We start from the raw sequence: 21,698 nt of genomic DNA, 5'->3' as shown, positions 1-21,698 counted from the left end.
TGAGCCCTGGAGCAGCACGGAGAACGAATCTGTATAGTACATGGGCTGTGAGCCCTGGAGCAGCACGGAGAACGAATCTGTATAGTACGTGGGCGGTGAGCCGTGGAACACCGTGTAGGGAATCCCAAATCCCAGAGTGCGCAAGGGAGGTGAATCCCGGTAAAATGCAACTTAGCTTGTTGCTGGTGAGTGTTGGTGAGGAGCTAATGTGATGCGGGACAGTTGTTGGATTTGGGCCTTGCACTATGTATGGAGCTGCTGCTGTTTGGTAGTTACTGGACTGTAAGGTAAATCCTTACCTTTTAATCCTCTTTTGTATAACAACATTTTTTTTTACTCTGCAAGATTTATACCTAGGTATTTGTACCTAAGACGGCGCCATTAGTAGGCAGCCATCATAAAAACTTTTCACTGTTCTCCTGTACTTCTGTACTGGAATGGAAGTAACAATAAAGGATATTCTATTGTATTCCATTTAACCTACCCCCACCCCTTCGCAGCCTTGCCAACGTGGCCCCCCTCACCCTACCCCCGTCACTGCAGCTTCCTGTTTGTATTGGTGTGATATTCCAGAATTCCTATCCAGATAGCCACTGAATCTGTCGTTATCTTTTGACTATGTCTCCCTTTCTTAGAAACCATGCATGTTCCAATTCTGTCCAATGGTAATTCATGGTTATGATATGCAATCATGACAGTGATCCAATTGATGACACAAGAGAAGCAAGGGTTGACAAGGTGAAGGAGTTGACGGTGAATATTGGTACGTAGAATTTCCGCAGAGAGGAAGGCAAGGTGAACTGGAGATAAAGTTTGAAAGACTTGTACAGGCTGAGGAATAGTTTGGTGAGAAGCTTACAATCAGGGTGGTAAAGAGTGAATATTTCAAAGGAGAGGCAAGAGCGATGGAATAGGGTGAGGCGGTTGAGGGAGGGAGGAGGTATCATTTGCTGAATTGAACCAGATCACAGGGGTAGAGGTTTGGGTGTGGTAAGTGCTGGAAAATGCAAAAGGGAGTGAGTCTTTAGTCAAGCAATGATGCAGGCTGAATTACTGCAGCCATCAACACTATCTACAGTGTGCAGAGCATTGGCAATTAACCCAGTGCATCAATGGGCCATTCTACAACCAGCGGGAAACCCAATTCAAGAAAAAAATCTGAAACTTACATTAAAGGAGTTAGTGTAAAAGTGCTTGTAACTGGACATCACTGGAAGCAAGGAGCACCATTCAGAACCGCACGGAATTTGGCACAGAAACTGCAATATAAGCAAGGGAAAAGAATGAAAGCAAAACATTAGAGACAAGCTGACCGCTGTTGTGTTCACTTGTTATGTAAAACAATCCACACTGAATGCAGTTCCTCCACTGGGAACACGTACACAGCCTTTAGTAAAGTCACTAATTAAAAATGCATCAGTATAATTAGGTGCTATTATCACAATAAGCAATTGAACATTTTATTACATCGCACAACGTTCCCTGGAAGGTACAGTATTGCTCAGTGTTTCCACAGTCATGTGTAATTCATTTCAGCTCTGTGGTGAACTGCTTTGTACTCAATTCTCCCAATTCCCAGCAACATTTTATAAAGACCCACACTGACAGTCCCAAACCCACACTATATTCTCCCACTCCCAATGTGACACGCCCATCTACCACTGACAGTGCCAATCCCACACTGATACTGGAGACGATGGCCTAATGATATTATCACTGGACTGTTAGCCCAGAGACCTAAGTAATATTCTGGGGACCCAGGTTCAAACCCTGCCATGGCAAACAGTGGAATTTGAATTCAATAAAATATCTGGAATTAAGAATTTAATGATGATAGTGAATCCATTGTCGATTTTCAGGAAAAACCCATCTTGTTCACTAATGTCCTTTAGGGAAAGAACTGCCATCCTTACCTGGCCTGGCCTACATGTGACTCCTGATCCACAGCAATGTGGTTGACTCTTAACTGCCCTCTGGGCAATTAGGGTTGGGCAATAAATAGTGCCTGGGCAGTGATGCCCTCATCCTGTGAGTAAATAAAGGAAAAAACCTCCCAGTCAGACACTCCTAATCGCATACTGACAGTCCAAATCACACATCGACAGTCGTACTCATATGGTCAGTGCTAACCATATAGACAGTGCCCAAACCCACAGTTATGACCCCTTCTCTCAGCAATGGATGTTCTCAGCAGGAAGCTTTAAGCAAAATGCAAATAAGCCAACCAATATAATAATAGTAAAACTATCATAAATAGTAAGACATCACTAGTCATGATTGGAAGGATATCAGCTAATTGTGTGGCTTGTAGCTTGGTTATAGATCGTTCCCAGGATATTGGATCTCTGCTGAACACTGATTAGATTCCAACTGTGCAATAACTCACAAGCCTCCATTATTTTATATGCAATTATGATGAGGCATTTGTAGAGAACTGTTATCAGTCTCCTGTGGATGACTGTTGAGTAATACAGCACTGTCTGTGATACAGTGTACAGCAGGCAGTTGCTGTTTAAAATGGCTTTTAGACCTTGCTAAAATTAGCTTTCATTGTATCCATGGTAAAATCTAATAATTTCCAGCTGCCTGATATTATACAGCTCACGTGTTCTTCAACATTGGCCCCTGTACAATTATTCTGCACATGGTAAAAGCTAACACTTCCATCACATCTGGTACTGTTGACCCCTGTGCACATTCAGCACACACAGGGTAAAAGAGAATGATTCACTCCATCTGGCCCTCCACCTAGTAACTGTCCGAGAACCAACTTTTGCATGGATAGAAAGTGCTGATGGATCCTCACATAAAAACTCAAAGAACTGCGGATGCTGTAAATCAGAAACAAAAACAGAAGTTGCTGGAAAAGCTCAGCAGGTCTGGCAGCATCTGTGAAGAGAAATCAAAGTTAACATTTCGGGTCTGGTGAACCTGCCTCAGAACGTTAACTTTGATTTCTCTTCACAGATACTGCCAGATCTGCTCAGCTTTTCCAGCAATTTCTGTTTTTGTTTCTGATGGATCCTCACTTTGGCTTGTATGTTTCTTCAGGTAAAATTGAGCAGTCCTTTTACATGTGATCTCATACAACTTGTGTTGTTATCTGTTTCCGAGTACGTAAAGTGTGGGAGTAAAGCCTACCTCACTCCTACTTGCCACAGATTTCCTCACCCTGATATATTCAGTGTTGTACATTTTATATCTCAGATCTATACAGAGGTGACAGCAGTTTCATGTGTGTGACAGGTTTCACTCACAGTATGCTAAAATGTCAACTCGTCCTTCTAACTGGAGCTTCTAGCTCTTTCTACAGCTCATTTGCTTTACTCTGAGTCCACATCCAGGCTTAAACAATCAAGCACATGAGCATCATAGAGTCATACAGCACAGAAACAGACCCTTCAGTCCAACTCATCCATGCTGACCAAGTTTCCCAGACTGAACTCGTCCCATTTGCCTGCATATAGCCCATATCCCTCTAAACCTCTCCTATTTGTGTACCTGTCCAAATGTCTTTTAAATGTTGTAACTGCACCTGCATCTACCACTTCCTCGGGCAGTTCATTTTACGTGTGAACCACACTGAATGTGAAAAAGTTGCCCCTCAGGTCCCTTTTAAATCTTTCTCCTCTCACCTTAAAAAATGCCCTCCAGTTTTGAACTCCCTTCCCTAGGGAAAAGTCCTTTGCTATTCACCTTATCTATGTCCCTCATGATGTTATGAACTTCTATAAGGTCACCCCTCAACCTTATGTGCTCCAGGGAAAATGTCCCAGCCTATCTAGCCTCTCCTTATAATTCAAACCCTCCAGTCCCATCTTTGTAAATCTTTTCTGAACCCTCTCCAATTTAATTGTATCCTTCCTATAGCAGGGTGACCAGAACTGTACACAGTACTCCAAAAGTGGCCTCTCCAACTTCCTGTGCAACCACAACATGACAATCCAACTCCTACACCCAATGGTCTGAGCAATGAAGGCAAGTGTGCCAAATGCTTTCTTAACCGCGCTTCCTACCTGTGACGCAACTTTCAAAGAGCTATGTACCTGAAGCCCTATGTCTTTGTTCAACAAAACCACCAAGGGTCCTACCATTAACTGTGTTAGTCCTGCCTTTATTTGTTTTACCAAAATGCAACACTTCACATTTATCCAAATTAAACTCCATCTGCCATTTCTTGGACCATTGGCCCAGTTGATCAAGATCACTTTGTAACCTTAGATAACCTTCTCCGCTGTCCACAATACTTTTGGTGTTGTCCACAAACTTACTAACCATGTTTCCTAGGTCAAACACAAGATAATTGAACACTACATGCAGGATCCACTTCCCCATGTATCAACAAAGGAGCCTGCCAGTGTTATTGTCACTTTGAGCCCAATTACTTTTGGGAAATAGTTCGCAGTAATTAACTATTTCACAGGGTTAGATATACTTTTGAGAAAATAGACCACACTGAATAATAATGAAGGCATGCTTATTGGTGGTGCTGTGCCCAAACCACAGTTCTGCACGTTGGCCCTGCCCCTATAAGGAAGGGGTCTTGAAAGCTAATCCCCTCATCATGAGCGAGAAGTAGAGGCAAAGGCAGGGCTTCAACATTGAGCGGGTGACTCATGGCTGGCTTCAGACTGGTGTAGCTAAGAGCTGACAAACCTGTTGCCACCAGTTTCTGTGAGGCTGAAAGGAGCAGTGCCAGAGAGATTCATTTGAATATTGCTTTCACATTTTCACCATCTCACCCCCTCGCACCATGCGCTGACTGCTGAGATCAGCAACCAACACTCAGTAACAGCTCCATCTCTAAGTATGATATATGTTGCATATCAAGCTGCTGACAGGTCCAGGGAAATTACCATCTCCCTGGGCAAGCTGTTTTATAAACAGGTTTCAACTAAAAGTGGTACTGAAATGAACGCTAATATTACAGTGATAAAATGGCCCAAATAGCAGGGCTGGCATTATGCTTTAGAAATTGAAATAAACACTTGAAATATAGCAGACATTTCAAACGCTTTAATCCACATGATTTATTTTCCCCTATATTCTCTCCCTAACAATTCTGAGCTAATATTTTCTTCTTCCAGGTGCCAGTTTCCCCTTCACTCAGCAGAATGGCACCCAAATTTGGTTTGACCCACAGAGGATCTTTAATCTGAATGGTGTGATTTTGACTATTTGAACTCATCAGGTCTCTGACTTTCCTGAAGTAGAATGCACTGGGGAAATACAACCATGGAATCCCTACAGTGTGGAAGCAGGCCATTTGGCCCATCGAATCCATACTGACCCTCCAAATGGCATCCCACCCAGACCCACACCCTACCCTACCCTATTACTTAACCCAGCATTTCCCATGGCTAACCCATCTACCTGAACACTACGGGCAGTTTCCCAGGGCCAATCCACCTAATTGCACATCATTGGACTGTGGGAGGAAACCGGAACACCTGGCAGTAACCCACACAGACACAAGGAGAATGTGCAAACTCCACACAGACAGTTGCCTGAGGGTGGAATTGAACCTGGGTCCCTGGCGCTGTGAGGCAGCAGTGCTAACCACTGAGCCACTGTGCTGCCCAAATATTTAAAGTTATTCCTTGTGAACCTCAGAAGTAATTTTTATTTAATTTAATAGTTTGAAGATGACAGAAATATAGATCAACGCTCTAGTGTTGTACTGAGGAGCATTGCCCTGTCAGTGCTGCCCTCTTTCAATTGAGACCCTGTTTGTCCTATCTGGTGGGCACACAATCCCATGGCACTGTTTAAACAGAAAGTTGGGGCATTCTCCCTGATGCCTCATTCTATAACTATCCCCTAAATGACACCATTAAAATGGATTATCTGGTTATTATTACGTTGCTGTTCATGGGCGTTTGCTGTGTGCAAATTGGCTGTTGTGTTTCCCACAAAACTTTAAAAGGATGAGTCCAATTATAGCACCAATACCACAGTGTTGGGTGAACCTGATGATTGATGGTTAATAACCTGCTGCACTAACCATCAAAATTCACACACTAATCGTGGTTACCTGGGCTATGGCAACTGGCTTTAATGGGCAGAACCCTTCCAGGGAATTGGCATGGAGAGAACGATTGAGAAGATTACTGTCCAGGAGACTAGACCACTATCCTTGAAACCCCAGAAACATGTGGATCCAAAACCCATTTGAATTCAGCCATGGGTGATGATAACTTCAGGGAATCATAGAATGGAGTCATAGAATCTCTACAGTGTGGAAGCGGGCCATTTGGCCTATCGGGTCCACACTGACCCTCTAAAGAGCATCCCACCTTGACCCCCACCCAACCCTATCCCTGTAACCCTGCATTTCCCATGGCTGATCCACCTATTCCTGAACACCATGGGCAATTTACCTTGTCCAATCCACCTAAACTGCACATCTTTGGACTGTGGGAGGAAACCAGAGCACCCAGAGGAAACCCACGCAGACACGGGGAGAATGTGCAAACTCCACACAATCACCTAAGTCTGAAATCAAACCCGGGTCCCTTGTGTTGTGAAGCAACAGTGCTAATTCCTACATTAATAAAAACCGAAAGAACTGTGGATGCTGTAAATCAGGGAACAAAAACAGAAGTTGCTCGAAAAGCTCAGCAGGTCTGGCAGCATCTGTGAAGAAAAACTCAGAGTTAAAGTTTCGGGTCCAGTGACCCTTCCTCAGAACTGGACCCTTCCTCAGTGCTGATCTCTAAGCCACCATGCTGCCTAATCTATGGAGAATTTTTTTATCTAGAGGCAAGGAGTCATTACATCATTAATGGAGGCCATTCTGCCCATACAGTTCCTGCAGGTTCTCTGTGAAGCAATCCAGTGAGCCCAGTTCCTCACTTTATCCTCATAGCTTTGCAAGTCCATTTCCCTCAAGCCCCTACCCATCGATTGTTTTGATTCTTTTGTTACTTGGTGTCCATCACAGGCTGAAGTTAAGCTACAATATCAGTTGAGTGTAGAGGCAACTTTAGCCTGTATCAAACCTGAGCTGAGACCACTGGGGTATTGACAAGTCACCTCCCAAAGTAGAAAGGGTTTCAATTTGAATACTGGCTTCACTCTCTTGACTCTAATAAGCATCAAAATGCATTGACTGACTCTGGAAATATTGTATTAATCTTTCTGAAATGCTGGAGTGAGACGTCTGAATAAATAAGCTTTCTAAATTGGTTGGATTTCAAATATGCAGCATGGCACAGAAGACTCAAATATAATTGAAAGCATATTATGTATGATGTAGATTTTAAAAATCTTCAATTAATTTCTTTCTTTGAAATTTCCTTGCATTAATATCTCCCAGTTGCTTATTGAAGTGCAGTACTATGGGTGGGTGACTTTCACTACTTTAATGAAGAGAAGGCTAACACAGCCACGCCCGAGGCTGCACTCGCACAGCGACATTCATTTCTCCAGGTTCACACAACTTTGCTATCATTTATGGTTACATTCCTCCCTCGCTCTCTAACTCCAGTTCATGATCCCAATTGGTCTGGGATCTGCTAACTCATCATGGTGATCCACCTGAAGCGCACCCCTGTTTATTGCTACAAACAGAACCCTTTTCCAATAATGCCCACTGTTAGTGATTCCTGATTGGAGCTACACGACAGGATTAGTGAGGTAAACTGTGGCTAAGTTGTTCTTCATGAACATGATAACTGGAGTTCCACTGAGAATAGACTGAGCGCTGAACATGAACTATTTATTCCAACTGCTTCAACATCCGCTTAATCATGTTGCCGATCAAATCCTTTTAAATCTGTTCACTGATAAAAGGTCAGGGTGACATCTGGAACGTTAAGCATTTTCCAATTGACGTCCTGATAACTGGGGAAAATGCTGCTTGTGGTGTAACCAAATCTTACCAAGCAGGAATCATAGTTCTTATTGAGCTATAGCCAAACTCAGCCAGGATGGCTGCACAGAAGCTGCAGGTGTTGAGTCTAGCACTTTTAAGTTTTTAAGGCAGAATCAGACCAGCCTGGCTTTTGCTTGCTGTCTGATTATATTGAAAGTGTGTGAACACATCGAGTGAAGGGCAGGGACCGGTTTGGTTACAAGTTGCCCTCAAGGTCACCTCTCAGCAGTCATGACCTTGGTCCACACATGAATATGAACATTGCCCATTGGGATATCATAGTACAAATAATAATTCCCTCAGAAGCATAAGCAAGCATATTAGCCCTCTTTCAGAGATAGTTGGAATGAGGAAAGGTATGTTTTGCGACTGATTAATATTTCAGAACAAGCGTTAAAGCTGTTGCATTGAGATATGTTCTATTAAAAAATCTGCTCCTTTTAATCAGAAATATTTTTTTCTTTGCCATTATTAATGGGGTGGGCATGGTGGCTCTGTGGTTAGCACTGCTGTCTCACAGCGCCAGGGATCCAAGTTTGACTCCACCCTCGGGCGACTGTCTGTGTGGAGTTTGTACATTCTCCTTGTGTCAGCGTGGGTTTCCTCTGGGTGCTCCGGTTTCCTCCCACAGTCCAAAGATGTGTAGGTTAGGTGGATTGGCCATGCTAAATTGCCCATAGTGTCCAGGGATGTGTAGGTTAGATGGGTTTGCCATGGGAAATGCAGGGTTATAGGGATAGGGTAGGTAAGTAGGGTCAGTCTGGGTGGGATGCTCTTTGGAGGGTCAGTGTGGACTTGTTGGGCTGAATGGCCTGTTTCCACTCTGTGGGGATTCTATAACGATATCGCTGGGGGAAGGGGAGTTGCTTCTACTGTCGGAAACTGGTTTTAATCTTTTCCTCTGATGGTTTTAGTGATTTTTTTTGCATATAAGTGGATCTATAATTATTTCAGAATCTATATCTATGATTATTTGAAGAATCTTAACTGAAACCTACTCTTAGTATTGTAACAGATTCATTAAATAATTCAAGAGAAACAACTAATTAGTGTGAAATGTTCTTATCTGTGTTGTATGCATAAGCAACTGCAACTGCACATTCTATCCCGGTCCAGCAACCTTGAGTCTACAGAACGGCTATTGTTCTACTTGTGAAGACTACACTAACAAATATTTTTCCCAAGGTCTCCAACTACAGTCAGCCATGTTCTATTGTATCAACCATGGGCAGCCGTCAGCCATTTTGTGCTGTTCAGTCATAGGCAACCCTAAATCCAGCAAAGTCTTCTGCTACTTCTGTGGATCCTTGCAATCCTGCAGAGGATGCAATAAGAAAAGCTTTTTCTCAAGTGGGCAATGCCTCTCTGGCCTCTTGCTCCCCTCCCAATCTTTTGGGCTCTGTCCCTATCTTGCTGTGATTACAACAGTCATTGAGCCTCTAAACTATGTTGGCAGAATTTGCATCTGTGTAGGAGTTTTCATATAAACCATTCAACCTAGTGATAAATTTCATCTCAGCCTCGTTCCGAAGCTGCAGAACCAGCAGTTCAGACAGTCAGGTGAAGGGTTTCACCCAGTTTGCCCGGTATTCATATTAAGGACTAAAAAATCCGGGGGGGGTTCAAATTGATCACCCAGATGTTCACTTTTGCTTGTCCAATTCGTCCAGCCATAGAGCGCGTGTCCCAGTTGGGAGCACAACTTCCATGATATCTGTCCATTAATAAACAGAGAACCTGCAAAGCTCCTCCCTGACTCTCCACAGATTGAGAATCATTTGGATACACTCTGAAACAGATAAATAATTGTTAATTAATTACACAGCGACAGCACCCGCAGAAATTTACAAAGCGCTTGTCATGACTACCAGACATCTCAAAGTATGTTATAGCCAATGAAGTGCTTTTTGAAATGTGGTCATTGTTGCAATGTGGGAAATAGACAAAAGCATGTCTGGTTAAACTCAGCCATCTTAATATCTGACATTCCATTCTTATTCATTTTACATTGGAATATTGCAAACAATTCTGGTCTCGCAACTGTAGGAAAGATGTTGTGAAACTAGAAAGCATTCAGAAAAGATTTACAAGGATGTTGCCAGGGTTGGAGGGTTGGTGCTTTAGGGAGGGGCTGAATAGACTGGGACTATTCCCTTTCTAATCTCGGAGACTGAGGGGTGACCTTATAGGGGCTTATAAAATCATGAGTGGCATGGATGGGGTGAATAGCCAAGGTATTTTCCCCAGGGTACGGGGGTCCAAGACTAGAGGGCACAGGTTTAAGGTGAGAACGGAAAGATTTAAAAGCGACCTAAGGAGCAACTTTTTCACTACTAGCCTCTTGCACCCCTCCCAGTCCTTTGGGCTCCCTCCCTGTTTTGCTATTATTATAACAATCATTGACATTATTACAACAGGGTGGTGTTGTGTATGGAATGAGCTGCCAGAGGAAGTGCTTAAAAGGCATCTGGATGGGTATAAGAATAAGAAGGATTTAGAGGGATCTGGGCCAAATGCTTCCAAATGGGACAAGATTAATTTAGGATATCTTGTCATGGACAAGTTGAACCGAAGGGTCTGTTTCTATGCTGTACACCTCTATGACTCTATGACTCTAGGTAAATATTGCAGATAGTAGTGTGCTGGATTAGACTCTGGCTCTTTCATCCTCAGGCCTTGGACCTCAGACAGTCCAGACTGATGGAACGGAAGCTTTGTCTTCTATGTGGAATGTCTTCTTCAAAGTCTTCTATGTGGAATGATGGTTAAATCATGTGAAATCTGAGTGCAGAAGCTCTCAATTCTATTTAACAGTAATCAACACTAAATTAGCATCTCCTTCCAAAAGGTCACAGGTCATCACAGAAGTATGGAAATTTGTCCCCACTGGTGCATTATGGGACATACATTGTGGTTTCTTGCTGAGTCATCTGGTTTTGGAGACCATCTGCTCTCTACCAGCTCTTTGTTTAACCTGGAAATGTCCCATCCTCAAAATATTTTATTTCCTCAACAATTGAAAATCAGTGAAACAAATGGAGCCCACATGTTCTAGTGTGACATATAGTGACTGAAGGCATCTCTTTTATTCCAAATCTGTGTATCCCTTTCACTGATTAGGCTATCTTTGGGGAGGCGATGGCCTAGTGGTATTATCGCTGGACTGTTAATCCAGAGACCCAGATAACGTTCTGGAAACTCGGGTTCGAATCCCATCATGGAAGATGGTGGAATTTAAATTCAATAAATAATCTGTCTGTATTTCATGTGACTCCACACCCAGGCAATGTGGTTGCCTCTTAACTGCTCTCTGGGCAATAAATGCTCCCTAGCCAGTGACGCCCTCATCCCATGAATGAATAAAACAAAATCTTTCAATTGTTACACACCATGAAAAGCCTTAAATACCACACAGTTATAGCCACAGTACATATAAAGGGTAATTTCACACCCAGCAGTTCCAGTGGAGTGTAGCTACATGGGGAGGCATGGTGGCTCAGTGGTTAGCACTGCCGCCTCACAGCACCCAGTGATCCAGGCTTGATTCCAGTCTCAGGCAACTGTCTGTGTGGAGCTTGTTCATTCTCCCTGTGTCTGCATGGGTATCCTCCAGGTGCTCCAGTTTTCTCCCACAGTAAAACACCAATCTGGCTCAGTAATGTCCTTCAGGGAAGGAAATCTGCCATCCTTACCTGGTCTGGCCCACATATGACTCTAGAATCACAGCAACGTGGTTGATTCCTAACCGTCCTCTGGGTAAACAGGGCTGGGCAATCGATGCTAGCCTGCCCGGCAGCCCCATGGATGAATTATAAAATAGTGCAGGTTAGGTGGATCAGCCATCCTAAATTGCCCCATAGTGTCCAGAAATATCAGGCTAGGTGGATTAGCCATGGAAAATACAGCAATACAGGGATACGGTAGGGAGATGGTGTCTGGGTGGGATGTTCTTTGGAGGGTTAGTGTGGACTTGGTTGGCTGAATGGCCTGCTTCCACGCTGTAGGGATTCTATGAATCTATTGTACAAGGGGGCCCTGTCATCTGATTGTAGTATGTGGTGTAGTCCAAATTTCATGTATACTCCCTTTGAGAATGGCCTTCTCTGCTGAGACAGCAGTTTGGAGAATTTCTACCTTGCTACTAAAGTAGAGCTGAATTCATTTATTATTTGGTGAAATGTGTCTAATGTTCCTCTTCTCTTTCTTTCTTCCTTACAAATAACAGAATTCCAGAAGTCCGTATTTTGGATAATGGGCCTTTCGAATGCCACGTTGGGATTTATGACAGGACAAACCGCAAGAAGTTTCTGGAAGCATACGGTCATGTCTTCCTCAATGTCATGTGTAAGTTAACAGAACCCAGGGATGATGATCTTCCATTTTGTTAAGCATGGGGACAGTTCCATTGATGGAACAAAAGACCTTGTGTAGGATATATACTGTATATGGTGGTAAATAAATAACAAATAATAAAAATTAAATATGTCTGAGTGAACAGGGGTATTGATTGATTCCAATTTCGGAAGAACGCACAATTTGGAAAATTAGTTTTGCTGCACAGTCATTCCCTTTGGAATTGCTGCCCATTTCACTGCCAATAGGGCAGCATTCCCATTGGATCAGTATATCAGGCCATTCTTTTTTAAGGTAGACAAACAGGAAGCTGGAAGAACACTGCAGGCCAGGCAGCATCTGGAGGAAAGGAGCAGTCAACGTTTCGGGTATTACCCTTCCTCAGGACTGGTGTTTTACTTGAAAGAGATAAATAAGACTTGTTTTATGTTTCTCAAAAAAACTTATTCATAGTAAATGGGTGCCAATAGCTGGGCCAACATTTATTGCCCACCTCCTAACTGCCCTTGAGAAGGTGGTGATGAGCTGCCTACTTAAACACTGTAATCCATATGCTGTAGGTTCGACCCACAATGCTATCAGGGAGGGAATTGTGGGATTTTGACCCACTGACATCAAGTCAGGATGGTGAGTGGCTTAGAGAGGAACTTGCAAGGGAAACGCAAGAAGATAGAAGGAAGGAGGGAAGACTTGATTTATATAGCCCCAGGCCTTAGGGAAGCAAATCTGCCATCATTACCCAATCTGGTTTACATGTGACTCCAGAGTCACAGCAATATGGTTGACTCAATGTTCCTAATTTCAAGGGAAATTAGAGAGGGGCAGCAAGTTCTGACCCTTCCAGTGACACCAGCATTCTATGAAAGAATAATATTTAAAATCCTCAGGATGTGACCGAGCTTGTTTTGTAGGCAATGAAATACTTCCTTGAAGTGAACTCTGTATTGTAATGTAGGTAACACAATGACCAAATTGCACGCAGTCAGATCCCACAGACAGCACTGTGATAATGACAAGATAACATTTTTCATTTGTGATATTACTTCAGGGACATTTTTTTGTGCGAAACTCAGCCAAGCATTCATAATGGGGCAGCTGTCATAACAAGAACCTTGATTGTCAGAACAGATATTAATTTCAGCGTAGCAGATGCAGATCAATTTTAACTTCTCAAGCAAATGTTTGTAAAAAGAACAACTAGATCTCCCTGTCCAATTAAATCAAAACAAAAAAAAACATGATGGCAAAGGATATTTACTTCTAAAATACATTTTAAGGATAACGCACATAAAATACAATTTAAGTTTTAGGAAAGGCTAGAAAAACTCGGGTTATTTTCTCTGGAGCAGCAGAGGCTAAGGAGAGACTTGATAGAAGTCCATAAAATTATGAGATACACAGATACTATTGATGGTCAGAATCTTCTTCCCAGAGTTGAAATGTCTAATACTAGGGAGTATGCATTTAAGTTGAGGGGGGAAAGTTCAAAGGAGATGTAAGGGGCAAGTTTTTTTTTACACAGAAAGTGGTAGGAGTATAGAACGTGCTGCCAGTGGTGGTGGTGGAGGCAGATACAATAGGGGCATTTAAGGGACTTTTAGATAAGCCCATGAATATGCAAGGAATGGAGGGGTTAATGTCCAAGGGCAGGCAGAAGGGATTAGGTTAATTTGGTACAAAAGCAGAAGTTGCTTGAAAAGCTCAGCAGGTCTGGCAGCAGATGTTTCGGGCCCAGTAACCTTTACCAGTTCTGAGGAAGGGTCACCAGACCCGATATGTTAACTCTGATTTTTCTTCACAGATGCTGCCAGCCCTGCTGAGCTTTTCCAGCAACTTCTGTTTTTGTTCCTGATTTACACCATCCGCAGTTCTTTCAGTTTTGATTTTGTTTAATTTGGTGTCATGTTTGGCACAACATCGTAGGCCCAAACAGTCTATTCCTGTGATATACTGTTCTATTTTCTATGTTCTATTATGTTCTTTTCTCCATTGGAAAGGTAAAGTAATGCATTTGAACAATGACACAATTCTGATCAACATAAAACTCAGCGTATCTTTTCAGGACAGATTCCCATGAATAATCATTGCATTAAAACTCATCTGCATTACAATAGTGGCATTTGAAGATATGAAAATGTTTTACACTAACCTTTGAGAATGTTCCCAGCAGGCTTTGCATTTACTCTCAAACCAGGCATGTTGTCAATGCATTCCAAAGCCCCATCACCAGACGAAAGTGATGTGCAGGAGTACGTCAAGTTTTCATTCCCATTTATATCAGGAATTGCAAACTCAGTGGGGTGAGTTTGAACGTTACGGACTCCTGAACCACTAAACAGGAAATATGGGACAGGAATGCTGAGGAAAGTTGATTTCCTGAACAGGCAAAGTGTGACTATTGGCGCACCAAAATGTGCCTCTATTCCCAAGCAAAAATTCAAACCATTGACTCTGGATTATCTTGTATTATTGCACATTTCACCCCTTAAAAATCCACTCCCATTTGCCTTTTGCTAATTCTGAATGTGACTGGATTAGGAGCATTCTTACTGTTAGTCAGTAGGTTGTGAATTGCAGCTGTGCTCAGGAGTTGCTAATACATTTAGGTGGACTCTCCGATGCAGTACTGAGGGAATGCTACGTTGCCAGGAGATGTTTTTATGGCTGATACCTTAAACCAAAAGCTTTATCTGCCTGTGCAAGTGAATTTTAAAGATCCCAATGCATTTATCAAAGAGTATTCCTCCTATCTCGAATAATATTTCGTCCTCAACCATTTGGTGCTCACGCTTTCAGACAAATAGTTAATTTGCAAAATGTGAAATGTGGAATTATTCTCGATTTGGTTTCTACTTAGGCTAAACTGAATGATGCACAGTTTAAGGTGTTCTTGGGTAAACTGAGTTTCAACTCCATAATCCACCTATTGCTGAGGGGCTGTTGTGGTACAGTGGTAGCATCCCTACTTCTGAGCCAGAAGGCATGGCTTCAAATCCTACTTGCTCCAGCAGCATATAGTAACACCTCTGAACAGGTTGTGAAGGAAAAATATTCCATCTACTATTGAAACAAAAACAGAAGTTGCTGGAAAAGCTCAGCAGGTCTGGCAGCATCTGTGGAGAGAAATCAGAGTTAACGTTTCAGGCCTGGTGACCCTTCCTGAGTCCTGAGGATCACTTGACCTGAAATGTTAACTCCATTGTCTTTCCACAGATGCTGCCAGACCTGCTGAGCTTTTTCAGCAATTTTTGTTTCTGTTTGAGATTTACAGCATCTGCAGATCTTTCAGTTTTTAGCATCTATTATTGAGTTCACTTGCTTTCACTTCTGTTGCATTTCTCACCTTCACACAATACTCACCCTTGCATTTCCACCCTTTTGTATCTTTAGTTTTCAAAGCTGAAGTCATCTCCTGCCTCAACCTCCCATCCTGTTGGCCTTCTAGTCTCAAACAATACAATATTCATAGTATCCAGGACTCTGTTTTGCATCTCTTATCCTGTTTGAAGTTCTCATCACCTGCCTGTTTGCTGATCCCCATTTGGTGTCAATCTCAAATCACAGGCAGTTCTTTTACCTCTATGTTAGAAGGCAGTGAGTGCATGCCCACTTAGGAGCTGAGCAAATAGCTCAAGCTGACACTTCACTGCAGTACTGTGGGAGTGCCACATTGTTGACGGTTCCATGATTCAGATTAGAAGCAAAATCAAAGCTTTGACTTCCATCTCAGATTGCTGCAAAAGACCCCATTTGACAATGAGCAGGGATCAATATCAATCATCCTTCAACTAACATCACTGAAAGCAGATTATTTCATTGCTGTTTGTAATACTTTTCTGTTTATAAATTGGCTACTACATTTCTCCATATCACAATGGTGACTACGGTTTAATAGATGGAAACCCATATATTGAATTGGGCAGCAAAAGAGTTTCAGAGATTTACAAGAATTTTATTATAAATCTATAGTCTAGCACAAGCACCAGTTCCCACCTTCCCCTGTCCAAAAGCCAATCGCCAACGGGAAGAATCCAGTATTTGTTTTATTTTAAGAACCCATCACCAAATTACCAAAGTCACAAGGTCTGCCTGCTAGAGGCAGAACCCAGCCCTTTTCTAAATTAACCTGTTCATACATCTTATAACATATGTCTGGGGCAGCTGGGTCTTGAACCTTGATGTTTATTTCAAATAAACATTTGGTTTCTACTGAGGCTGAACTGAACGGCGCACAGTTTAAGGTGTTCTCGGGTGTTCCCATCAAATCACCTGATTACCAAATAGCAAACATTGTCCACCAGAGCTAATTCATAATGGAGTTGTTGGGAAGATAATGCACTCCAACCCCCACAGTGACCACCTCTCTCTAAAGGCATTGTTGTACTGGTCGACATTGTGTGCTCCGTCCTACAAGGACACCCAGGTCTTGGTAGATATTCTTAATCAAACTGATCAGAATGTTACGATATACTTTTGGATATATGACTTGAGTCCAGACCGACTAACCGAAAAGTACAGACACTACCACCATGCTACAAGGTCCCTAAGGAGCTGAATATTGTTTAAATACAGAAAGCTGCAACATAGAGAATTTGGGTACTTAAATTGCAAAAAGCTGGGATCCAAATTCAACCAGTAATAGGGAAGGCAAATGAAATGTTGGCCTTTATTTCAAAGGAAATTGAATATAAAAATAAGGAAGTCTTACTAAAACTGTAGAGACACGTGTCAGATCACAGCTAGAATACCATGAGCAGTGTTCCGGGGGGGGTCAATGGCCTAGTGGTATTATTATTGAACTGCTAACCTAGAGACCCAGATAATGTTTTGGGGACCCAGGTTTGAATCCTGCTGCGGCAGATAGTGGAATTTGAATTCAATTTTAAAAAAAACCTTGGAATTAAAAGTCTAATGATGACTGTGAATCCATTGTCAATTGTTGAGAAAAACCCATCTGTTTCACTGAGTCCTTTAGGCAAGGAAACTGCTGTCCTTACCTGGTCTGGCCTACATGTGACTCCAGACCCACAGCAATGTGGTTGACTCTTAACTGCCCTCTGGGCAATTAGGGATGGGCAATAGGTGTGGCCTAGCCAGTGATGTCCACATCCCATGAATGAATTAAGAAAAGAATAGTTTTGGTTCCTTTATCTAAGGCAGTACAATGAATGTTCACTAGGTTGATTCCAATATGGAGAAATTTTCTTATGAGGAGAGGTTGAGTAGGTTGGGCCTGTACTCATCAGGTTTTGAAAAAATGAGAGGTGACTTTATTGAAATAAATAAGCTTTCAAGAGTTATTGACAGGGCAGGTTCTGTCTCTCCTTGTGGGAGAATCTTAGGACCAGAGGGCATAATCTCAGGGCGAGGATTCACCCATCCAAGAGAAGTATGAGGAGGAATCTCTTTTCCCAGAGAGCAGTGAATTGTGTGGAATTCTTCACTGCAGAGGCCTCTCATGGTTGTACCAAGTATATTCAGGGCTGAGACAGGCAGATTTTTAATCAGTAAGGAAATCAAAGATTATGGGGAAAAGACAGGGAAGTGAAATTCAGCATTATCACATCAGCCAGGATCTCATTAAATGGTGGATCAGACCCATTGGACATATGGCCTATTTTTGCTCTTATGTCTTCTGGTCTTATGGTTTAATTGATACCCCATTAACTGCCTTCAAGGTTCACTCCCTTCAGTGAACAGTATGTACAATCTATAAAATGCACTGCAGTAAATAATCCTCCAACTGCAGTTTCCAAACCATGATCTTTACATCTAGAAGTACAAGAGCAGCAGATATACGGGATCACTACTGCCTGCAAGTTCTCCTCCAAGCCACTCACCGTCCCGACTTGGAACCATATCATCGATCCTTCAGGTGCTGAGTCAAAATCCTGGAACTTCCTCCCTAACAGCGTAATAGGTCTACTTACAGCACATGGGCAGCAGCGGTTAAAGAGGGCAGCTCACATCTTCTCCAGGGCAATTAGGAATGGTAAAAAACAATGGCCTACCCAGCAACATATACATTCCTTGAACAGATAAAAAGAACTCAAAATTCTCTTTATTTACAAATTGATTGTTTTCCTATCAACTGTGCCTCATCTCATTCTTCCTCATTACACATTACCTCACCCATCCTTCCTCAACGCACTCTACTTCACTTCTTAGACAACAAGGTGTAGAGCTGGATGAACACAGCAGGCCAAGCAGCATCAGAGGAGCAGGAAGGCTGACGTTTCGGGTCTGGGCCTCACTTCTTCTTCCCCCAAGATGGTGGTGGAGTAGATGGGCCAAGTCTGGGTCTCATCTGATCCCCTCAGCTTTCTTTCTCTTTCTCTTCTTTTCTTCTTTAGCTCTTTTTTTTCTCTTCCTTTTTCTCTTTACTTCATTTTCTTTTAAGTCTGGAGAGGGGCGGGTGAAGGGGGAGGCCTCTGGCAGTAGTGGCAGTGGCAGTAACACTGGGACGAGCCGGACATGGCTCCACCTCATTCCGGGGTCTCTGGCAAGCAAACAGCAGGTTCTGGGCAGATACCCCCCTGCCAGGACTCACAGGCTAGTCCAAGGCTCCAGGTCCGCAGCTAGTCCCAGGCACCTGAAGGAGGAGAAGTGGCTGTCTGAACGCAGCGTTGCAGACTTGTCCCGGCATGGAAATCTCGCCTCCATGTGGAGGACTCATACCCATGTGGAGATCGTCTTCGTCTTTGGCTTCCAAGTATTCTAGTGGCCTGGCAGGTGGTCTCGTCCAGGAATGGCAATCTCAGCCCAACATTTCGGTCTTATTTGGTGGAGGCTTCCAGGCCTGTATTCCTGGTATGGTGGTCTTGTCCCGGAATGACAGTCTCGTCTAGAATGGCAGTCTCGTCCCAGCTGCATCTTCAGAGAAATCCATCTTTCCTTAATTGGCTTCCCTCGAGCCCAGGAGCTGTTAACTGTTAATTAACATGTAAAAGCACATGTAACAATAAATTTCTATTCTATTCTATTGATCTTTCCTCAACACACCCTACCTCCCCTCATCCTTTATCACCACACCCTATCTCTGCAGCTTTCTCCACCCTAGTCCAAACTCTCTTGTTTTCCGATGTCTGTGCATTCCCTGCTTCACTAGAAGCAGGTTAGTCCTGTTCTCCTGAACTCTATCCCTGAGCCACACTGCTTTGTTATTTCTCTCCTCACCTTCAAAAGCCTCCTTCAGACCTATCCCTTTGACTACGCTTTTAGCCAGCTCCTCTCACTCTTTGGTACCTGTTCAACATCTGTGATGTCACCTTATTATGTTAAAGGTGAAAGAGAAAATTGTAGCTGGATTGTGGTATTGAGAGGGTCTCAATTCAACAGTGTTTAGAGTAGGGCTAGAGACAGGACTGGTTTGAAAGCAACAATGTTAATGTAACATTGTTGTCTCTTCATTGGTCCACACTGATTAGAGTGATTGCAATGCCATGGTTCTGGTAATAATGAGCTCAATAAATTTGGTGATGTTGGTTGTTCTGTCATTGATTGTCAGACCACGGGCAGTTTGATTTAACAGCGACGAATAAAACGGTATAATCAGGATAAGTAATGTTTGCTCTACACTCTCTTCACTCTCCTTTTATCATCTTCTTGGCTCCTAATTAACACTTTTAAAGAAGATGTCAGGTTTGTCTTCCTAACAGTCTCTTGAGTCTCAAGTTAAAATTGACCACTGGGTGTTTCTCCTGCTGCCAAGATTATATAGTTTGTGGAGGAATTACAGCCTTTGGCTTTAAACCATACCTTAATGTAAAGGATGCATGGCCCCACAGATTGATTAATTATTTGCAAAACTAATACACTATATCATCCAGATTAATTTTCGCATTGAGTTATTCCAAGCATCAGTCAAAGTGTAAAACAGAAAAGAAAGAGGTGTTATTAGGTACAGCACTGACAAGTGAAATAGCCAAGCAGCTACGACATACTTAGCCTATGTTTGTCCCAAAATAAAAACTCAATCTGCAGTAGCTACCTGCAGTACATAATTCCATTGATTATTAGAGACTGGTTCTAAGGATCCTGACCTGTTTAGACTGAACACACAGTTATCATCCTTCATTCAGCACCATTCCATTAAAGTGAGAGCCGAGTTAACTGTCTTAGAAAATGATGGTAAAGTGGTCAAGTAATGCAGACCTGCCATGATTACATACAGTTCCTTAGGAATCAAAGGACTAGTGTTCAAAGATGTAATCAAACTTACAATAAGGAGAACCGCCATTTTATTCAACATTTTTATCATGAAGATCCTACCTCAACACAGAATTAATGTAACACATCCAATCCCATTGTCTAATGCTCCAAATCAAGTTGTGGAAAAATACTCTTTAATCTCCAAACATTTGCGAAGTCAAAAATATTTATCTGTCTTTGTATATCCATGAGCTAATGTTGATTTACTGTTTTCAAACATTGTCCCCTATTCCAGGAGTATAGGAGCTATTGTATTCCAAAGAAATGTAATCATGTCACTCTATTCTCAACCCATTGGAGGCTTAATTGGGCTCTGTATCACCTACTTATTAGGAGCTATGGACCCATCTAATGCTCAGAAATGGGTTCTTAGATGCTCACAAATGCTTACAAACACATCCAGTGGGAAGTGTGGAGGACAGCATCTTGATAAAATGTTTCTGAGATCACCTCATGACAATGACCACAATAGCAATTTGAATCAGTGTTCCTATTTTCCAATAGCACACCCCAGTCCTGTCTTAATCTCATACAATTGAACATATTGAAGAAACCCATGCCTGTGCTAACTAAAGGATCATGACATACTTGCAAGTTAGTTGCTAGACTATTATCCCAGTTCTTATGCGCTGGACCTCTCTTTGGAACTTTCCAATCCTTAAAATTTGTATAGGAAGTGGTCTGACTGATGATAAAGTGCTTTTTGTACATTTAATACTTTGTGCTGAACAAACTTGCATGAACTTCTCTGGAAATACAGCATAGAATCCCTTCAGTGTAGAAGCAGGTCAGTCAACCCATCAAGTCTACACTGATCCTCCGAAGAGCATCCCACCCAGACCCACCCCCATTACCTTATCCTTGTAACCCTGCATTTCCCATGGCTAATTCTCCTAGCCTGCCCACTACAGGAAGGTTAGCACAGCCAATTCACCTAGCCGGCACAGCTTTGGACTGTGGCAGGAAACCGGAAAAAAAAACCAAAACCCACTCAGACACTGGGTGAATGTGCAAACTTCACACAGATAGTCGCCCGAGGGTGGAATCGAGCCTGGTTTCCTGGTGCCATGAGTCAGCTGTGCTAACCATTGAGCCACAGTGCAAAGCAGAAGCAGCTCAGGACAGGACAAGCTGCTGGAACAGGGAGAAGAAAGGGCACCAACAAAGGCTGCATCCATCAAAAATTTTTTTTATTCACTTGTGGGACATGGATGTAGTGATTATGACGAGGTCAGCCAGGTAGATATCATAGATAAGA

The 21,698-nt window shown here is 42.6% G+C and overlaps 1 protein-coding gene across 1 annotated transcript in view; it reads left to right on the top strand.

The window, feature by feature from the left end:
* The window catches only part of igsf21a (immunoglobin superfamily, member 21a), a 449,567-nt gene that overhangs the window by 139,595 nt on the left and 288,274 nt on the right, over window positions 1–21,698 (top strand). The window contains exon 4 of the mRNA XM_048614901.1: window positions 12,102–12,220. Within this exon, the coding sequence (XP_048470858.1) occupies window positions 12,102–12,220 (119 nt within the window). The remainder of the gene's footprint in view (window positions 1–12,101; window positions 12,221–21,698) is intronic.

The sequence above is a fragment of the Rhincodon typus genome, chromosome 31 (genome assembly GCF_021869965.1).
Source record: "Rhincodon typus isolate 14 chromosome 31, sRhiTyp1.1, whole genome shotgun sequence".
Classification (NCBI taxonomy): Eukaryota; Metazoa; Chordata; class Chondrichthyes; order Orectolobiformes; family Rhincodontidae; genus Rhincodon; species Rhincodon typus.
Note: the sequence above shows the minus strand (reverse complement) of the source record. Positions and strands in the feature narration are given on the sequence as shown.